This window comes from Lactuca virosa, chromosome 5 (assembly GCF_052849685.1).
Source record: "Lactuca virosa cultivar CGN04683 chromosome 5, Lactuca_virosa_CGN04683_v6, whole genome shotgun sequence".
Classification (NCBI taxonomy): Eukaryota; Viridiplantae; Streptophyta; class Magnoliopsida; order Asterales; family Asteraceae; genus Lactuca; species Lactuca virosa.
In genome coordinates this window covers 85,270,769-85,292,104 of record NC_136430.1, presented here as the reverse complement: position 1 = coordinate 85,292,104, position 21,336 = coordinate 85,270,769, and the positions used below count along the sequence as shown (strand labels likewise).

The following is a 21,336-nucleotide window of genomic DNA, read 5'->3' as shown; positions in this document are numbered from 1 at the left end:
TCCTTCATGATCTAGTGATTCTACACACTTCTATACTAGTTTCAATCCATTTACACACATTATCGTGTGTTACTATTCATAGCATCTTCAAATCTTCAAGTGATCTTCAAGTTTTCTTAACTTGAATTTTTCCTTCTACAACCTTTTATCCACCAAGAAAACACACATAAGGTGAGTTCATACCCCTACATTTTTGAGTTTTCTAAGTTTTTTTGGGGGAGAATACAAGTATAATATACAAGTTGTTATAAACACTTGCTTATATGTTGTGTAAAAGTGCTAAATACATGAAATGATGTTATTATTAAGCTTTATGAACTTTTATATGAAAAAGTTTGTTTAAAATACAAAAATGTGAAAAACAAGTATAAGCATGCTAGATGTTCTCATGAAAAAGTCATAAACTCAAAACCATAAAAACTAGGGTTTTTATGAACACAATATGGATAATCTAGCAAAAATGGTTATAACCAAGTTATTACACCATTTTTGTGAGATCTAAACCAAAATATGTTATTTTGGATACATGTCTTGAAACTAGTCAAAAATACCAAGGTTTTAGTTTTACAAAAAGAAAACTCCAAAAATCTATCATTTTATGTAAACATGGGTTTTCTAGCAAAAATGGTCATAACTAGGTTATGACACCATTTTTGCAGGTTTTGACCAAAAATATGTTGTTTAAAACATATAAAATTAACTTGACCTAAAAATCACAAAAAGGTAAAAATAAGTTTGGGCTTAAGTCATTTTTGGTCACTTAACTTTTGGCTTTGCACTCATTTGGTCACTTAACTCATTTTAAGTTTTAAAATGTCACCGGACTTTTGACTTTGTGCTCATTTAGTCACCTAACTTTTGGTTTGGTCACTTAACTTTTAGTTTTGTGCTCATTTAATCATCTAGCTTTTAAAAGTTTGCTCATTTAGTCACTAAACTTTTTAAATAAAGTTATAAAAATGGGCACAATTTAAAAAGTTAGGTGACTAAGTGAATACAATTTTACAAGTTAGGTGACTAAATGAGTACAAAGCCAAAAGTTAAGTGATCAAACCAAAAGTTAGGTGACTAAATGAGCACAAAGCCAAAATTTTGGTGACCTTTTAAAATTTAAAATGAATTAAGTGACCAAACGAACACAAAGCCGAAAGTTAAGTGGTCAAAAATGATCTAAACCCAAATAAGTTTTACGTAACTATATTTTCACTATTTTCTGTTTGTGACGTTAAAAGTCAAAAACTACAAAAATGGACATTTTAGTACTAAAAACCCACTTATTTGTGCTAGATGTTAGCTACTTGTTATTTATGAATATCTAAGTATACGAACCCCTATATATATATATATATATATATATATATATATATATATATATATATATATATATATATATATATATATGGGTAAGAAAACCAAATAGTATAATAAACTATATATAAGTATAGTATATGAGTCTTTAACACTTTTGTAACCTGTTGAGCAAAGTGTATAATTATGTAAAATACATATATAATTATTTTATACTATTTTACTATCATGGAAAAGTGATAATTACACATACAAAGGTTTTCATTACAAAAATTCCGTAAACTCGTTGAATCAATTTTGTGAAACAAAGTTTTCACTGTACCTATCAGGGTACCTGCAAAAGTCATCTTTTATAACCAGAGTCTCCCGTAAGAGAGCGTGATACTTGTGTATACATATATACGGGACTGACAATCTCGCACCCTAGCTGTTAGCTACAGTTAGACCGGCAGGTTTCGGATGACAAATGTTATAACATTTCGATGTCTGAAGAACGTCGCGACAGACCATCTATGTCATTAGCACGGTTATAAAAACTCACATGGGGAAACAACGATAAATTTAGTTTACGGGGAAACATTCATTCAAACGGTTTTATATAAATTAAAACGACATATTACTATTTTAAGTATGGAAAATACTTGTACATTTCGGTCTTAGGGTTCTAAGACTGCGTCTCATTTTTAAGGAAAATATTGGATTTTCTAGAACAAACACTATCATTTTACAAAGAAAGGCTTTCAAATCTTCATACAAATTCTTATGAACTCACCAACTTAATTGTTGACACTTTTTCAAACCACTTGTATTCTCAGGAAATCACTAAAACATGTAACAACAAGCTTTTGAGGATGGGAAGCTAAGGCGTCAGACAAATATTTTTATCATCATAGTGTACTTGATTTTGAAACATGTAACTCTTACAACAATGTAACTTTTTCAATTATATTTATGATGGTTGTGCTGCTTTGGTCACTATTATGCATTATGTTATGATACAATACATGAAAGTCATCCACCCCCAAATGTTTCTGCCATCCTAGGTTTGGGGGTGTGACAGACTGGTATCAGAGCATTGTTTATAGTGAACTAAGTATTTCAAACCATGTAAGATATACAACTATAAATACAATGGGGCTAAAACACTCTTACTAAAAAGTATACTTTTAAAAATATAATGATATTTTAGTAAAGTATAAGTACATACCTACATACTAGAGCTGTGTCATAACAAGAACCATATAAAAGTATTAAGATGAGTTGAACACTACGGGTAGGCCTAGGTATTATGTAATCCGATCTTGGATAAATATAGCACGATCAACTATATTTATCCGAGATGTGATTAACATGTGCTTGGGAATAGTCGTGGTGAACAACAAGTCTAAAACTTACCAACACCCCATACAAAGAAACTCTAGAATCAAACATAAAGTTTAAAATACTATAGGAGTATTTTATGATACTATAGAACCATACACCTAGATTCTTTATGTGTCTCTTATACCTCTATTCTTGCACATACGGCATGGCCGGATTTCACCACGAAGACCCCTACTACCCTGCCACGATAGCCAACGGATGGATCGAGGAGGAGCTAGAAGAGATTCATGAGGAGGATCCATAAGAGGATGCTGAAGAGTACCAAGAGATGGATTACGAGAGGAGGATTCTGAGGAGGGATCAAACGAGGAGGCAGGCGTTGGGGAGATCGCTAATGAACCTTATCCTATTAGGAGTAGGCATGCAACCCTTTTACCTCCTTCCTTCCAGGATGCGCCCCCACAATGGGCAACCCATCTGCATGCATGGGCTAGAGAAGGCGGCCGACGATCCACATTCGACATGCACCCACTACACCATGCTCCGGGCCCCAGCACCCCCACAGATCGAGCACTTCCTCTGATTGTACCACGAGCAGCCTTCATGGACACTCGAGTTCAGGCTCTCCATCACGAGGTAATGGAGACCGCTGGCGAAGCCTAGAACGCGACAGTGCGAATTCGATGCATCCACCAGGAACAAGAATACCATACGGATCCCATGCTGAACCTACAAGCAGAGCAGGAGAACATGACGGACCGCCTACACTCCATAGAGGAGGAGATTACTGCCATTAGACGACAAATCCTTGCAGCCGAAGCTAAGGCAGTCACAGCAGAACAGAGAGCGGAGAAGGCCACTCGCGAGATGTGTGAGATAGCGACTTACACCAACCGCTTCAATGACCTAGCTGTCTTGCGCCAGAAATGGTTACTCCTGAGTACAAAAGGCTAGAGAGATATATCTTGGGTCTTACCCCACAAATCCAAGGGATGGTCATTTCTTCTCGACCAACCACCCTTGACAACACAAAGCGCATCGCTCATCAGTTAACTGACCAAGGCATCCACCATGAAACCCATGGATCGAAAAGCCGACCCTCCCAAAAGAGAGGAACAAAAAGAGGGAATTTTGGAAAAGAAAGAAAGAAAAACCCCAATAAATAAGCAGGGAGTGGTGGCATTCCTCGCCACTACCACCCCTGTAGCCAATCGACCAACCAAAGCAATACGCCAAAAATCTCCCAAAAGGCGACAAGTTCCCTTATCATCGCTTTGGCGCATGTAGGGAGATGTACTGCTTCAACTGTAAACAAAGGGGGGCACACTGCCAAAGTTTATAAGACCCCGAACCAAGGAGTCAATCAGACATCCAACTCAGGGGCAACCCGTGACTATTATGGATGTGGCAAAACTGGACATTACAAGAGGGATTGTCCTAGGGCAAAGTGTTCAAGTATAGGTGATCAATGTAGAATCTTATCCATCGGAGCAAAGGTAGCAATACCGTAGCCTACCGTTATAACTGCAAGGGCCTCCGAATCATCACACGCAGGAAGCCGCAGGAGCACTTACACAAAAAGTATTATGCATTTCTAGCACACATAGTAGACCAAAAGAAAGAGGTGAAGGAAATCTTGGACATACCAAAAGTCAGTGATTTTCCTGACGTGTTTCCAGAAAACCTCCTGGGGGTTACCACGTGTACGACAAGTCAAGTTCAGAATCGAATTAATTGCAGAAGTAGCCCCCGTAGCAAATTCCCCATACAGACTGGCCCCGACAGAAATGCAAGAATTGTCTACGTCAACTACACAAATTATTAGACAATGGATTCATAAAACCAAGCTCCTCACCCTGGGGAGCGCCCGTCTTATTCGTGAAGAGGAAAGATGGATCTGTTAGGATGTGTACTGACTATCGGGAATTGAACAAGATGACCGTCAAGAACCGGTACTCACTTTCTAGGATCGATGATCTATTCGACTAATTACAAGGATCCGATTACTACTCAAAGTTCGATTTGCGATCAGGGTACCATCAACTTAGAGTTCAGGAAGAAGATGTCCCTATAACGGCTTTCAGAACCCGATATGGCCACTATAAGATTGTAAGTCATGCCATTCGGATTGATCAATGCTCCAATAGTATTCATAGGCCTCATGAATCGCATATGCAGACAGTACCTAGACAAATTCGTAATCGTATTCATTAATAATATATTGATGTACTCACGAAGTGAGGAGAAGCAAAGGTAGCACATACGATCAAAACTAGAATTACTACGAAAAGAGGAACTTTACGAAAAGTTCTCGAAGTGCACAATATTCACTGACCATAAGAGTCTCCAACACATTCTCAATCAAAAAGAACGCAACATGAGACAACGATGATGGGTAGAACTGCTAAATGATTACGAATACGAAATTCGCTATCATCAAGGCAATGCCAACATAGTAGCAGATACTCTAAGTCGAAAGGAGTACTCGGGCCGCTAAGTAAAATCATTAATAATGACTATCCATTCATATTTGTCTACCTAAACCAAGGAGGCGCAACTTGAAGCCTTAAAATCTGAGAATATCGCAGATGAAACTCTATGGGGGAATGAATAAGAACGTTGAACTCAGATATGACGGGATACAGTATTTCATGAATCAAATATGGACGCCAGAGTTCGGCGATCTTAGGGATTTGATCATGAACGAGGCACACAAGACAAAATACTCCATTCACCCTAGGGCAGACAAGATGTACCAGGACCTGAATGGGGTGTATTGGTGGCCAAACATGAAAGAAGAGATTTCCACTTACGTAGGTAAGTGCCTAACCTGCTAAGGTCAAAGTAGAATACCATAAGCCCTCTGGGCTGTTACAACAACTTGAAACACCTGAATGGAAGTGGAAGTGGATTACCAGAGACTTCATGCAAAGTTGCCCAAGAAAACGGATGGACAAGATACCGTTTGGGTGATCGTAGACAAACTAACCAAATCCGCACACTTCCTACCGATAAAAGTGACGAATGAAATGGAAAAGCTGACAAGAACGTATCACAAGGAAGTTGTGAGACTACACAGTGTGCCACTGTCAATTATCTCGGATAAGGATAGTGGATTCGCCTCGTGTTTTTTACAGTCGTTACGGAAGTCTTTGGGAACCCAACTCGACATGAGTACAGCTTACCATCCCTAAACAGACGGTCAGAGTGAGCGAAACATTCAAACATTGGAAGATATGCTTCGTGCCTGTGTGATGGACTTTATGGGATGCTCACCTACCATTGATTGAGTTCTCTTATAACAGTAAGTACCACACCGGCCTCAAATCCACTCCGTTTGAAGCACTATACGGATGTAACTGCAGATCACCGTTATGTTGGGCTGAAGTTGGGGGACTCCCAATTGGCTAAGGGGTCAAACGACCAATAGCACCCTCACCAGCCCTGTGATCATACAGGAGATGACAGACAAGATCGTTCAGATCTGTGAGCGACTAAAGGCGTCTCGGAATCGACAAAAGAGATATGCGGATAAACGACGCAAACCCTTGAAATCCAGCTTGGTGATCGTGTGTATTTGAAAGTCTCACCATGGAAGGGGGATGATACGTTTTGGAAAACGTGGAAAACTAAATCCAAGGTACATAGGGCCATTCGAGATCCTTGCCAGGATCGGCCCGGTAGCATACAAACTTCGACTACCACAAGAACTCGGCAACGTGCACCCCACTTTTCATGATTCCAACTTAAAGAAGTGCCTATCTAGCGATACCCTCGTCATTACGAGATCAAAGTAGACGAGAGCCTCCACTTCGTCGAGGAACCTGTGGAAATCATGGACAGGGAAGTCAAAAGAACAAGGCAAAACTGCATACCAATAGTAAAAGTCCGAAGCGAGGACCTGAATTTACTTGGGAACGCGAGGATCAAATGAAACATAAATACCCACATCTTTTCCCCAAACCTTGAGGAACCATTCGGAATGCTAATTTCGGGATGAAATTCCTTTTAACGGGGGGATGATGTGACAACCGTCAATTTTTTTTGGTCAAACAAAGTCAATAAAAGTCAACCAGGTCAACTCAAATCGTGTTAGAATTTTAGGAGAAATGTGATATTCTCTAATGTTTCTAATGTACCATTGACAAGTTATAATACAAAGTACCTCTCTGGTTGCCAATTTATCGAATATAAACCCGAAATGAGGTTAGTATCGTAACAATTCGGTAATTCAATTTTATATTATTTTAGTATAAATAATATTCATAACTCAATGTAGTGGAATTCATAAACCTTATACTACATGACAAATTCATATCAAAGGTTACAAACACAAATTTTTGGTGAATTCGTCACCAAAATGCGATAAATTCTATACCCGGCTAAACACCCAATTTTTAACGAAACGAGCATGAAAATTCAACCTAACTTTCATATAACGTATCGTTATTTTGATAATAATGCTTGTTATAATAATTTTAATTTTTATAATTCAAATTAAATATTCTATACATCCTTTATACCATATTTATTTTATAAAACATCATCATTTTTATAAAAATACCCAAAGTTTATAAAGGATTGAATTTTTTTATAAAAAAAATCACTAGTTAATACTCTTGTACTCCCACCTTAATTACCCAACTACTTAGCCACCTTTAATTAAATTCATGTTCCCCCATTACCACCCCTCATAACTCACTCTACCCACCCCACCCATCCTCTTTCCCCCTCTCTCTTAAACTTGCAGCTGAAGGTGCCCTATCCCCCCACCATTTCTTCATGTTGTTCTTCCTCTCCAAGAAAAAGGCTCTTAACTTCCAACCCTAATTTCTTCCAAGTTAGCTCTTGAGTTTTGGTAAGTACTTCCTTCATGATCTAGTGATTCTACACACTTCTATACTAGTTTCAATTCATTTACACACATTATCATGTGTTACTATTCAGAGGATCTTCAAATCTTCAAGTGATCTTCAAGTGTTCTTAACTTGAATCTTTCCTTCTACAACCTTTTATCCACCAAGAAAACACATATAAGATGAGTTCATACCCCTACGTTTTCGAGTTTTCTAAGTTTTTTTAGTGGAGAATACAAGTAAAATACTAGTAAACAAGTATAATTTGCAAGTTGTTATAAATACTTGCTTATTTGTTGTGTGAAATTGCTAAATACATGAAATGATGTTATTATCAAGCTTTATAAACTTTTATATGAAAAAGTTTGTTTAAAATACAAAAATTTGAAAAACACGTATAAACATGCTAGATGTTCTCATGAAAAAGTCATAAACTCAAAACCATGAAAACTAAGGTTTTTATGAACACAATATGGATAATCTACCAAAAATGGTTATAATCAAGTTAATACACCATTTTTGTGAGATCTAAACCAAAATATGTTATTTTGGATACATGTTTTGAAACTAGTCAAAAATACCAAGGTTTTAGTTTTACAAAAAAAAAACTCCAAAAATCTATCATTTTATGTAAACATGGGTTTTCTATTATGACACCATTTTTGTGGGTTTTGACCAAAACTATGTTGTTTAAAACATATAAAGTTAAATTGACCTAAAAATCACAAAAAGGTAAAAATAAGTTTTACGTAACTATATTTTCACTATTTGTCGTTTGTGACGTTAAAAATCAAAAACTACAAAATAGACATTTTAGTACTAAAAACCCACTTATTTGTGCTAGATGTAAGATACTTGTTATTTATAAATATCTAAGTATACAAACCCCTGTATAAGTATATATATATATATATATATATATATATATATATATATATATATATATATATATATATATATATATATATATATATATGGGTAAGAAAACCAAATACTATAATAAACTATATAAGTATAGTTTATGAATCTTTAACACTTTTATAACATGTTGAGGAAAGTGTATAATTATATAAAATACATATATAATTATTTTATACAATTTTATTATCATGGAAAAGTGATAATTACACATACAAAGGTTTTTATTACAAAAAATATGTAAACTCGTTGAATCAATTTTGTGAAACAAAGTCTTCACTGTACCTATCAGGGTACCTGCAAAAGTCATGTTTTATAACCAGAGTCTCCCGTAAGAGAGCGTGATACTTGTGTAAACATCTATACGGGATTGACAATCCCGCACATAGTTGTTAGCTACAGTTAGACCGGCAGGTCTCGGGTGACAAATGTCATAACATTTCGACGCCTGAAGAACGTCGCGACAGACCATCTATGTCATTAGCACGGTTATGAAAACTCACAAGGGGAAACAACGATACATTTAGTTTATGGGGAAACATTCATTCAAACGGTTTTATATAAATTAAAATGGCATATTTCTATTTTAAGTTTGGAAAATACTTGTACATTTTGGTCTTAGGGTTCTAAGACTGCAACTTATTTTTAAGGAAAATATTGGATTTTCTGGAACGAACACTATCATTTTAGAAAGAAAGGCTTTCAACTCTTCATACAAATTCTTATAAACTCACCAACTTAATTGTTGACACTTTTTCAAACCACTTGTATTCTCAGGAAATCACTAAAACAGGTAACAACAAGCTTTTTGAGGATGGGACGCTAAGGCGTCAGACAAATCTTTTTATCATCATATTGTAATTGATTTTGAAACATGTAACTCTTACAACAATGTAACTTTTTCAATTATATTTGTGATGGTTGTGCTGCTTTGGTCACTATTATGCATTATGTTATGATACAATACATGAAAGTCATCCACCCCCGGACGTTTCAACCATCCTAGGTTTGGGGGTGTGACAAACAGTCACATCGCCGAAAATGAAGCGACGACCAAGCAAAGGCGTGACACGTGTACCAGTAGTTAAGTCCATAACATCATAGCTAGCTAGCAAACACTATGATTACTGGACTGGGGGACTTGATGACACGCCGCTCAGAACGGGCCAGGAATAAAGGAACTCCCAAGTAAGGAATCTCCAGCGAGGTCCGGCTAGGCCCAGCTTGGCCGCCCCAACGGATTCCCAGCTGTTAGGCACCCCAGCGGATCCCCAGCTGCTAGGCGCCCTAGCGGGACGACCGTGTGGAAGGCACGTCCCCACCAAGGGACACCTTCCACTACAGTCCAAGGATAACGGCTCCAGGCGACAAGGAGCACATCCAGAGCATTATCACCTGGACCAATCGTTGGACCTGACACAACGAGGAACACGACTCACCAATAAGGATAGTGGATCTTGTCGGGACTGCAGTCCTTGTTCCTCGTACGGACCAAGGAGGATCCTCAGTATAAAAGGACCACCATTCCGCCTTGAAGGGTAAGCCATCTCTCCCGATTCTCAGCCCTTACTACTAACTTGACCGTCGGAGCGTTTTCCCGGGACCTCCTCCCGGAGAATGGCTGGCGACTTTCTCTCTTAGTGACCTCTAAGGTTTCTCTCCGACGAACACAGCTCTCACCCTCTAGGTGGTCAGAACCCAGGTCGCATCAAATGTATATATATATATATATATATATATATATATATATATATATATATAAATATATGCATTTTAAAAGTTTTGTATCTTTATGCATATAATGACAATATCTTAAAGGAGATCAAGATACAAGATTCCTTTGGAGAACTCTTGACATTGTTCCATGGCACCATTTTTAGCTGGCATAAAAGGACCCAGCTCATAGGTTTGAGCTAGATAAAATGATTTCTATTATATTTGCTTGGAAAATAAACTTGTCATTTATGTCACATTATGCATAAGACCTGGCATATGATCATGTTACGAACGTATCATAAGATACCAATTGGATAAATGGTAAGTGACTAGATTACTATAAGGACATTGTAAGAGCATTTAAGAAGAACTAAGATAACATACATAAGATAACTAGTTTAGAAGAAAATTTTCATGTAAAGACCTACATAAGATTTTGACTTCAAAAACTGATAGATATAATTATGAATTATAATTAGATTTTGACTTAATTATGGAATGAAGAGTACGTTTTGTTGGAATGAGGTCCAAGAATAACATAATTACACAATCTACTACAAAATCAGAATACACTACCTTATAAGTTAAAATCAAATATGATTAGATGAATGAGTTCATTGAAATATTATGTGATTTTTGTCATTCAAGGATCACATAGAAATCTTTACGACTTCGAGAGTACACTTAATCAAGCTAAGAGACTCTATGTCATGAAAGAACAATAATCATATTCTCCAAGATATTTAACTATACTTAGAGTAAAGTCAAATATGGAGATGATAGTATTCATAGAATTCACACAAATTAAATTTTGTCAGGCCCATTGATAAAGTCCTTCTTTTGAGCTAAGTATGAATGGTCACACTTCAGCTATAAGATTTTATTATTCTAGAAATGAGTTTTTGATTTGTAATTAGTATTTGGATATTGGAACATTGTGACAATAACTATTATATAATGTTTTGATATACTGGGATATGATCATAACATCAATACTTGTTGTGTTCTATATTAACATGTTTACTTCATGAATAATCTTCTTCCTCTAAAAGGTTCATAGTGAGTTATAATTGTGTGATCAATTATGAAGTAAAAACTAATATGAATTGGATTAGAAGACTCTCACCAGATGAAAGTAGGCAAATGGTTGTAACCAAGTTTCATAAGTACTTGTCAGAGAACTAGTATTGAACTAGTACGCATCAAGATCACCTCATGTATCGCTGAAATGTCTGATACTTGATAAAAGATATTATCTTTGTATCCTTAACACCTAAGATACATAGTGGGACTTAAGTGTAGTGATTTATGTGCTTAGATATGGTCAAAATTTGATCCTTAACTGGGCAGTTATAAAATCCATTTTCGGGTATGGTGTGAACTATGCAAGAGGCTTATGTAATCAAGATGGGATTTGTTCCTCTTATTTGTTGAGTGTTAGACATCTAAGGTGTCTTACCAAAACTAAAACACCGAATAAGATTTATTGCGATCCGTACCTCATGTTCTACATGATGTATGTAATAAACGGATAACTGATAACTTACCTTATACACCAATTGCAGCTTTGAGCTTCTGGGGAATTGGATGTTCTTAGAATGGCACAAAGTCATATATTACTGGGGGAAATGAAATGTTGCTAGACGTTCACCATTGTCTATATCACTTTATAATGAGTCTTGTGCAAATGGAAGATTGAAAGATCTATATGCCCAAGAGTTATTATAAAATGATATTTTTAGATAATATATGATCCTAAAGGGTCACATTAACAACAACTTGATACAATTGATTATTTATTATAAATTGATTTTAATAAATATTCAATAAACTCTTATAATTAATTGGAAACTATTTATTTCTTGGAAATAATAATTTTTATTAGCAAATAATATATATATATATATATATATATATATATATATATATATATATACAGAGAGAGAGAGAGAGAGAGAGATCATATGATATGATTTATTAACTCATGTACAACATTTTGGACCATAAGAACTTTTGTCTATTTCCAAAAGGTTAAAGGTTATAAGTTATAAAAGAATGGAAATTAATATTAATTTTTATAAAACTCTCTCTTTTATACACAAAAACCGAATCCGTGAGTAGGGGACAATAATTGACTTCTTTTTGGTTAGCTTATTTAAAGAGACATGCTTTAGAAGCATGTCTTGATGGATACAATAAACTATAGGCTTTAGAAGTATGGAAAAGGCTTAAAGTGCAAAGACCTAATGGTTAATAGATTCGGCTTAAAGGATTGCATTGTGCTTCTTTTCTTTTTAGTGAAAACTGTATCCTCCTTTGCTTCTTCTTTTCTTTCTTTCTAAAGTAAAGGATTTGAAGAAAGAGTTACTTGCATTTTTTCTCTTTAAGACATTACTTGAGTTTATGTCTTAAAGCTTAAGCTTAAGAGACTTACAAGACTAGCATCTTACATCATGTTGGTTTTATGTTATTGTCTAAAAGGTTCATTCATTTTCATCAACTTCCTGACATCCCCTTGAGGATTCAAAGTCTACAAAGGTTATATTCTTCTTCTTTTTTTTTTGTTGTTATTTTCTTTCCAAACTTTGCAAGAAGATCCATGGTTGGTTATAACTAGTTTATAATTGTTCAAAATATTAAAATCTTGCGTTGCTAAAATATATGTTTTTAAAACAAATTTTGAATAAAAACCCGTAGGTTTGCGCAAATATTCTTTGTGAAAAACATCATAAACATATGCGCAAAAATGATCTACATACTCAATTGCGGTCCTCTTGATACTTTCAAGTACTCATCTAATGCATCAAAGACTATACCGTATCTTAAATATCTAAGTGCATCCGCTCATTTATGTATAGTAGTAAAGCTCATTCTATCTCTAGCATCTGGTTTTTACTTAAAATATCCATATTGTGTTTCTAAAACATTACTAACACGTAAAAATAATGTTCTACTAAGACGGAAACGACATTCGAATGCTTCATCTTATATAGAAAATTATTAGCAAAATAATCACGTACCAAAAGTCATTGTGCAGCTTGGGAATCTCGATTGACAATTGCATTTGTATGCATAACATCTGTACACACTTCGTCTTCTATGTGTTGTACAATATTACAAAATGTCAAGATAAATTCTTCATCATCATTCGAATCAAAATTTGTAAAAAATAACCTATATATATGATATATTAAAGTGTATAAAAGAGAATAATGGTTTGAAAATATGATGGTAGAAAAACTTTTATACCGTTCAACGGTCAATTTTACCTTCACTTTGATTGGTTGTGGTCTACCGTCCTCTCCACCACAATTCACCATGAAAACGACAAAGAACGGAGGGGGCGGGTGGTTTTCGTGGTCGTGGTTCATGTCATCTTAGACAACGAAACATCCCATTGAGGGTACTCTGGAAGGCCTTAGTTTCATTTTTTAGTACGTTGTAGACTTGTAGTTTCTATAGACCTATGAGTTATCATATTAGTAGAAAATGCAAACCAATATATTTTTTTTGAACGGCGGTTTGGTGCAACGGGCAGTAGGGGTGGAAAATCGGGTCATCATGTCGTGTTTTTGTTTGACACGACACGACAGTGTTTGATGTAACACAAACACGACACGACACGATGTCGTGTTTTTTTTAACTAACATGAAAACGAACCGATTAAAAAACGACAAACACGACACGACACGTTAAAGATAACATAAAAAACAATTAGTTATTTAATTAATACGTAATTGTATATAACACGACAAACGGGGAAAACATGACAGACAAATGCTAAATCGTGTCAATTTCGTATCAAACTTTGAACACGAACACGACACGACATCATGTTTTTTACACTTGATACAAACACAACACGAACACGAATTCGAATTTCAGTTTCATCCCAATTTCCTTTAGTGTGGTGGATTTTTGTCGTATCGTGTCATCAATTGTCACCCCTAGCGGGCAGTGACATCCGATAGGACAGTATGCCATAACACCCAACGAACTCGGGTTCGATCCCTCCTCGAAGAGATAACAACATCATCCTTAGCAATTCAGTTTCCCATTAAGGGGTTTCATTGCTTTGGACACAGATAGAACTCGACATCATTCCATTAGAAATTTCTGGAAGAGGAAACCTAAAGTGTGCCTCCGCCCGGTTGAAGTGGAAACGAAGATTAAAAAAGAAACCATCAAAAATACACATACAAATAACACAATCATTTCTTTGAGTTAAAAGTCACCTACTACGGTTGGTTTCTATTTTTCTTATAGGCAAAACAGAACCACACATGCTCAAGACTACTACAAAATACCACTTTGATTCTCGTAGTTGGCATATAAGAAAGAAAGTTGTTAACTACATTCACAAGTATAAATGAAGTAAATTCCATTATTATTATTTTTAACGGCAAATTTAATGGAACTCTACTCTCGACTTCAAATACGGAGGACAACATCTGATACCGCTGAACTATAAACATTTTTTGTTTTATTTCTATGATTATAAACATAATAGAAGGTGGTACAGGTTGTCCTAATTAAATCTATCTTTTATAAATCTATGAAAGCATATCTTCATTGTCATATCTGTGCCAACCAAACCGTATTTTCAATCGTAAATCAAACCTTGAGTAACTCTAACCCTAAACTGAAAATAGAACAGGGAACAAGTTTCTGGATATCATCATGCATCCGATACACATAACTCAAAAATGGTTACATTTAGGCAGACCAATAAGACAATAACTCAGAACTGACATACATGTGGCCATTATGTATGCCTCTAAATGACAGCTTTTCAACCAAAAAAATCAAGAAAAACAAATGCACTTCCTAAATATGTGTTGCTGTCAAAGCACACACACAAAACACATAGAGGAATAGAAAAGAAGATGGCACCAGAAAGTATGTTTATCCTGAAAGAGTGTAGTGTCGTAATCAAAGGGGTACTTGTTATGAATCAGAACTTTCATCAACTCAGGTAACCTTGTTAATCCTAGTGTTTCTTACATATACTCCCCAAATCTAGTACTCTATAAAGGGCATCTTTTTATAACTTCACCCTTATTTAGTATGTGTAGGTTCTTTAGACTGCACCATCACCTACTAAATACTCCATTTAAATACACATAATTAAATTATCCGAGTTGACTTTTTGAGGGTCAAACCCTATACCATCTACACCTTCATATCAAAGATTATTTAACAAGGTCCTCAGATCGATATATGGTTAATACATCAACTACACTTTGTACCAACTCATTAATGGTAAAGTTTCTGACTTGATGAAGTTTGCAAGTTCTATCTTTAATTTCTTGTAGTTTACGGATACACGGTTTAATAAAAATCTCTGAAATACTGTTCAAAATACCAAGGACATTTTCTCAAAAATAGAATGTTGTGATTTTTAAAACGAGGGGGGATAATGCATATATAGAGGCAAACACATTATGAAGCAAGGACATGGATTATTTATGCACATCTTCAAGTCTTAGGTTCACATAAATGTGTGTGATAATGCATAGGTATTAAGTCATCACAGGCATTTACTGGACATAATTGAAACCCAACTAAACATCTGCTGCATAATCTACCGGTTTTGATTCTTCTCGATCTGGTTAGTGGTTGGAGTTGGGGGAGGGGCCCCTTTTATATATGCATGGTGAATGTTGTACAGTGTTATTGAAGAAACTTCCTGTATACTTCTCTTTCAGTCCTTGGGATTTGTAATTATACATGTAAATATGTAAAAGAAGATGACCCATATTGAATTCAACTTAATTGTGCAGAAAATTACCACTCACCAACCTAGACATGTGGATCCATATATATACACATGCATATGCATGGATGTATGTGTCTATATATAAGGGTTCATATACGTATAGATGTATAGCTATAGGTAAGAAATAGATTATGGTGAGTTCGAATTCAACCAATACGTAAAAACAAATAGTATGAAATATTAGTAAAACAAGGGTTTCATAGACAAATTACAATACACATCCCATACTTTCTTTCTCTTTCTTCTTCTTTTCTCTCTCTCTCTCTTTCTCTCTCTCTCTCTCTCTCTCTATATATATATATATATATATATATATATATATATATATATATATATATATATATATATATATAATGATGTGAAACATGCTTTGGGGAAGAAAAAAGGGAACCCTAGCAACCTCGGAAGCGGCAGACAAACCGGGTAAAAGCAACCTCGAGTTCAAAAACCAATCAGAAAGTCATCCATAAATTCAAAATCCGGTCTAGTAATAAATAAAAATATTAGGTTTTTTATCCAAAATAACATTTAATTATATATTTTTCCCATATGAAGAATCTTCTTGTACATTTTAAAATTCAGAATTCAAAATTAAATTTTATAAAGAAACACAAATCAAAAGAATTAATGGAAATTCCAACAAAATCCCATATTAAATTACATCATCCTCATAATCGTCATCAATCATCCCAAGCTGCTAGTAGCTCCTCAAATATCCATACATTTTAATTGTTTCTATGAATAATGAAATCCTAGTTTAATGAGTATTCAAAACTTAAAAAACATTAATAGCTGCAATACTGGATGAATGTAGTATTAATGTTTTTTGTTAGAGAAATAAGAAAAGTTCATACCAATAATTAGCTTTTCTTGAGTTTTGTTCTTTTCTCAAGATCTAGGCGGTGGAAAAAACTGCGTTCCGGCCATGAAAGCGCTGAAAGGAGTTGGATATGCCGACGAAGGGTCAACATAAGTGACACCCTGATTGATACTGGTGGTCGCCGTCGTGTTGGATGTAATAAGATTAAGTTGATGATGTTGACCACCACCACCACCACCACCGCCGGCGGATGAACTACCTTCCCCAGGGTGATGGTATCGAGCTTCAGGACCATGGTCGTATAGAATTCCCTTAAAAACATGTCCACCAACGTTCAAAGACGTCTGATAAGCCAACTGCTCCTCCGCCTCGTTCATTGCACTGACTCTAACGCACCGGAACACCGCAGGAGAATTCACTTCAGCCGGGAAATGACCCACTTGTAACCCTAGCAAATTATGAAGAAAGTTTTATAGTTTATATAGGTTTTTATATTGCTCATGACTAGGTCAAATATTGTCTATGCCTGTATAGCAACACTACACACAGTTACTCGTAGTAGTTACACACTCACTGTGTGTATATATGCTTACTCCATAGATTTCATCTAAAGATATAGGTTTTATAGATGTAGAATCATAGATATATAGTTCCATACTCATAGAGACTCTAGCCCAGAATTCAAAGCCTAAACGAGTCTTGAAATATGAAACTAATCTATATATCTATATATATACACATAGAGACGAACCCCATCAAATCATAAATCAATATTGGTAAAGAGAAAAAGAGAATTTTTTCCAAACAAAGCCCAATAATTGAATCAAGTAAACACAATTATGTGGGTTTTGTTTGTTTCTTCGTTTTATCTCTAGAAAGTAGACACAAAACTTTACCTGAAGAAGTGCTTTGATGTTGTGGAGCACTCAAAATCATACCCATGCCACCGCTGCCGCTCCCGGCGACGGCGATACTCGGTTGGTTTTGATGATGATGATGATGATGATCTTCTCGTAGTCTCTTGGGATTTTGATCATCACCACTGCTGGCTCGCATCATTAGACTCAGCTGCTGGTTGCCTAAGTTCTGTTGTTGGGTTAACGACATGAGTTGCTGTTGGTGTTCCCGGCGTTTAGCCGCCGGAACCCATGTGCTCTTGACGTGGGTTTGACAGTGGAAGCCACGGGCCTTGCAGCAAGTTCTACACCTCATGTGTTGACAGTCTTTCTTCGCCTGGTTCCCGCAGTCTTGACAATTGATTCCACCACCGCTTCCGCTTCCACTTCCACTTCCACTTCCACCGCCGATTCCATACCCACCTTGCCTCATCACTTTACTATCACCACCACCCTCGACCGATCTACCACCACTGAAGATATCCCAGGAAGATGCCAACTGATCAACGTTGTTGTTTCGATTAAGATCATCCACACCACCACCTCCGCCTCCGCTACTAACACTGCTACTTCTCTTCTGATCAGTACGACCACTGGGGCTAACACCAACACCCAAATCATAATGCGGTTGCTGTTGGAGGAGTTGTTGCCGGTGCTGGTGTTGTTGAAGCTGATAATACTGCTGCCATAATTCAAAACGTTTGCTGTAGATCTCCTCGTTCTTGAACAAGTACAAACCGTAAGGGTTAATTACACCATCATCATGTTGTTGATCTTGATCTTGATCTTGATGTTGAAGGTGATGAGGATGAGGATGATGATGATGATGGTGTTCTTCGTCAACTTTACCAATTCCAGTCCCTCCACCTAGCGAGAAAAATCCTGACATTCTTTAACACCACAACTCCTCCCAAACTTCTCTTCAAAGATCAAACTCAAATCCATAGCAGAACAAAGAACAAAAAAAAATTAAAAATATATTAATTAAAAGGTTATAAATTTGTGTGGTAATGAAGAGTGTAGGGGTCGGATAGTGTCAACTACTCAAAGATCTAGGGTGGGGGGTTAATTTCTAAAAAAGAAATTTGTAGTTATTTTGCTTTTCTTCCGAGTGTATGAAAAATGGTTTGTTCTATATGTGTGAGACATAGAATCCATCATCACTTTTTAGAATTATATTTTATATGTTTATTTACTATGCTAGATATTGTTAGAGATTCTGAATTTTAAGAAAAAAAATAATGCCTTGTAAATGTTAAAAAAAAAAATGTTAATTTCAAAAATGTCTATTTCTTTATTAAATTATTTGTAATCATGGTAAAATATGCATCGCATTTGCTTCATAATTTCGAAATATTATTATTAGAGTAGATTTAGCAATTAAAAATATCATAACTATTTAACTGTTATTATTATTTTCTAAATCATGTTCACTTGTACTTATATAGAAACAAACGAATAAGTTACATTAATTTAAATTAATAACCTATTTATTCAAAAATGTTAAGGTAATAAAACTATTCTCATTATTAGGTTAATAATGGGAAGTGTGGTACCACACTACGATATTAATTTACTATATAAAAATATTTAACAAGTTAAATTAAAAACAAAAAAAATTATTTAAACTAAAAATTATAAGTCAGCGTAACAATAATTAAAAATTCAAAAAAAAATCCAAGTTATATGTTTATTCCGGTACATCTCTTGTACCGAGCGTCGTCATCAAAATTTGTTTGTTATTTTGACCGTTTTTCCAAATTGTTGCACAAATTGTTATATGCTCTGTTAAATTTCATGATTATTATGTTAGCGTCACGAAATTTAATCGTAATTTCATCTTTTGTTAAGTATCCACACGCTTCATTTCATTGTGAAAATGATATGTCCCACTCCTCCAAAAAAATAGGGAGTTGTTTGCATGTTTTTGTCATTGATTCCTCCGATATGTCGACCCACAAACAGAACAACACTGCTTCTTCATCTATTGTCCATGCTTGAGTGCGTTTGTTTTTATTTTATTTTTTTGGATTGTTAAGGTTCACAATGTTTTCAGACTAGGATTAAGATTGGGTTTCTTGATCGAATGTATCCATAAAGGAGTGAGAAGTTGGGTTTTGAAATGTAACACAATGCAATTCCGGGATGACGAAATTAGGCAGGCGAAAATAGTTCTCTCAAATTTTGGGCGGTGGGGTGATGGTGTTGAAGAATCGAAAACGAAAACATTTATAGTGGATGTGTCAGAAGAGTTGGTATTATTTAGTGAGTTGTTTGAAGTCAATGTGGAATAAACTAAAGACAAAACTGCAAAAATCGTCCGTGGTATGTATTTTTTTGGGTTTTAGTCAAACCTCAACTTTTTTGGATTAGTGGTCATTTTGGACTAGTTTGTACGTGAAAATGGTCACTGTGAAAATTGAAATGACTATAATACCCTTGAGGTATTTATTTTTCATTTTCTTTCATTATTTTAAAATCTAATACTATTTATTTAATTATTTTAACAATTAAAAAATAATAAAGGACCCACATCTCTCTCTCTCTCTCTCTCTCTCTCTCTCTCTCTCTCTCTCTCTCTCTCTCTCTCTCTCTCTCTCTCTCTCTCTCTCTGCCTGTACGAAACCATTTCCCAGTTCATCTTCTCCAACCAAAGAACATGATTGCAGCCCCAAAACATTAATTATGTTCATAAAACAAAAATGATGAAGGCCTCAATCAAATTGATTAGATAAATCCAAGATTTTTAACTGGGTACTACTCATGGATAATACTTAAACTCCACAAACCAACTTCTGGTTCTTAACAACAAACCCCTTATAGCTTTGAATTCGAAGGCAAAATCAGATCTTGGTTATGCACAGATAACGAAGGCAAAATGGAGTCCTCACAAAGTAGCCTAACAACAATAACAATAGTACACGACATCAGAGGAGGTATAATCGAAATGATAGACCAGTTCTTCCTCATCCAAGACTGTTGATCGATCAAAAAGGAAAACGAAAATAATGAGGGGGAAAATCGGACATACAGGGGCCGCAAGAGGTGACGGGGCTGGTCGGAGATGACCTACAGAAGCAACAGCTGACGATGACGGTGGTTCACAGCAACGGCGACGATGGTGGCAGGGGCTGCTCCGGCGGCTTCTGCTGCTTCGTTTTCTCGTTTTTCCGGTGAACTCGATGAGAGGGAGGGTAGGGAGGAATGAGGGTTGTGTTCAGTGGTGATTTTTAATCGAGAGAGAAAGAGAGAGAGAGAGAGAGAGAGAGAGAGAGAGAGAGAGAGAGGGAGAGAGAGAGAGAGGGGTATAAGGTGGGTTTCGGTGGTAGTGGGTCACGACTGGAAGGTGGTGTTGGGTGGTGTCCGGTGGTCACAGCAACCGCAATGGAGGTAGTGATTGGGTACAAGAAGAAGACACAAAATTTTCATAAGTTAGACAAACTTGTTGTTTACTCCATATGCAGAGAGAGAGAGAGAGAGAGAGAGAGAGAGAGAGAGAGAGAGAGAGAGAGAGAGAGAGAGAGAGAGAGAGAGAGAGAGAGAGAGAGAGAGAGAGAGGGAGAGGGAGACCCATTTTATTATTAATAAAACATTAAATTAAATAGAAAAAATATAAATAAATATATCAAGAGGGCAATTTAGTCATTTCAATTTTCACAGGGACCATTTTTACATACAAACTATTCCAAAAGGACCACAAATCCAAAAAAATCGGGGTTT

At 35.8% G+C, this 21,336-nt stretch overlaps 1 protein-coding gene across 1 annotated transcript; it reads right to left on the bottom strand.

Annotated features, from left to right (window-relative positions):
* Positions 1-16,513: 16,513 nt before the first annotated feature.
* Positions 16,514-18,731, bottom strand: LOC145111174 (protein SHI RELATED SEQUENCE 5-like). Its single transcript, XM_079047462.1, has 2 exons — positions 17,617-18,731; positions 16,514-17,168 (listed from the first exon to the last, which is right to left on the bottom strand). Exons 1-2 carry the CDS (start codon positions 18,503-18,505, stop codon positions 16,789-16,791), a joined length of 1,269 nt encoding a protein of 422 aa, XP_078903588.1. The 5' UTR covers positions 18,506-18,731; the 3' UTR covers positions 16,514-16,788.
* Positions 18,732-21,336: the final 2,605 nt, after the last annotated feature.

Excerpts from the sequence above, each read along its gene's own strand:
- LOC145111174 (XM_079047462.1), bottom strand. The coding sequence starts at position 18,505 with ATGTCAGGATTTTTCTCGCTAGGTGGAGGGACTGGAATTGGTAAAGTT. Across the intron at positions 17,169-17,616 it reads ACATCAAAGCACTTCTTCAG|GGTTACAAGTGGGTCATTTC; the intron begins GTAAAGTTTTGT and ends ATAATTTGCTAG.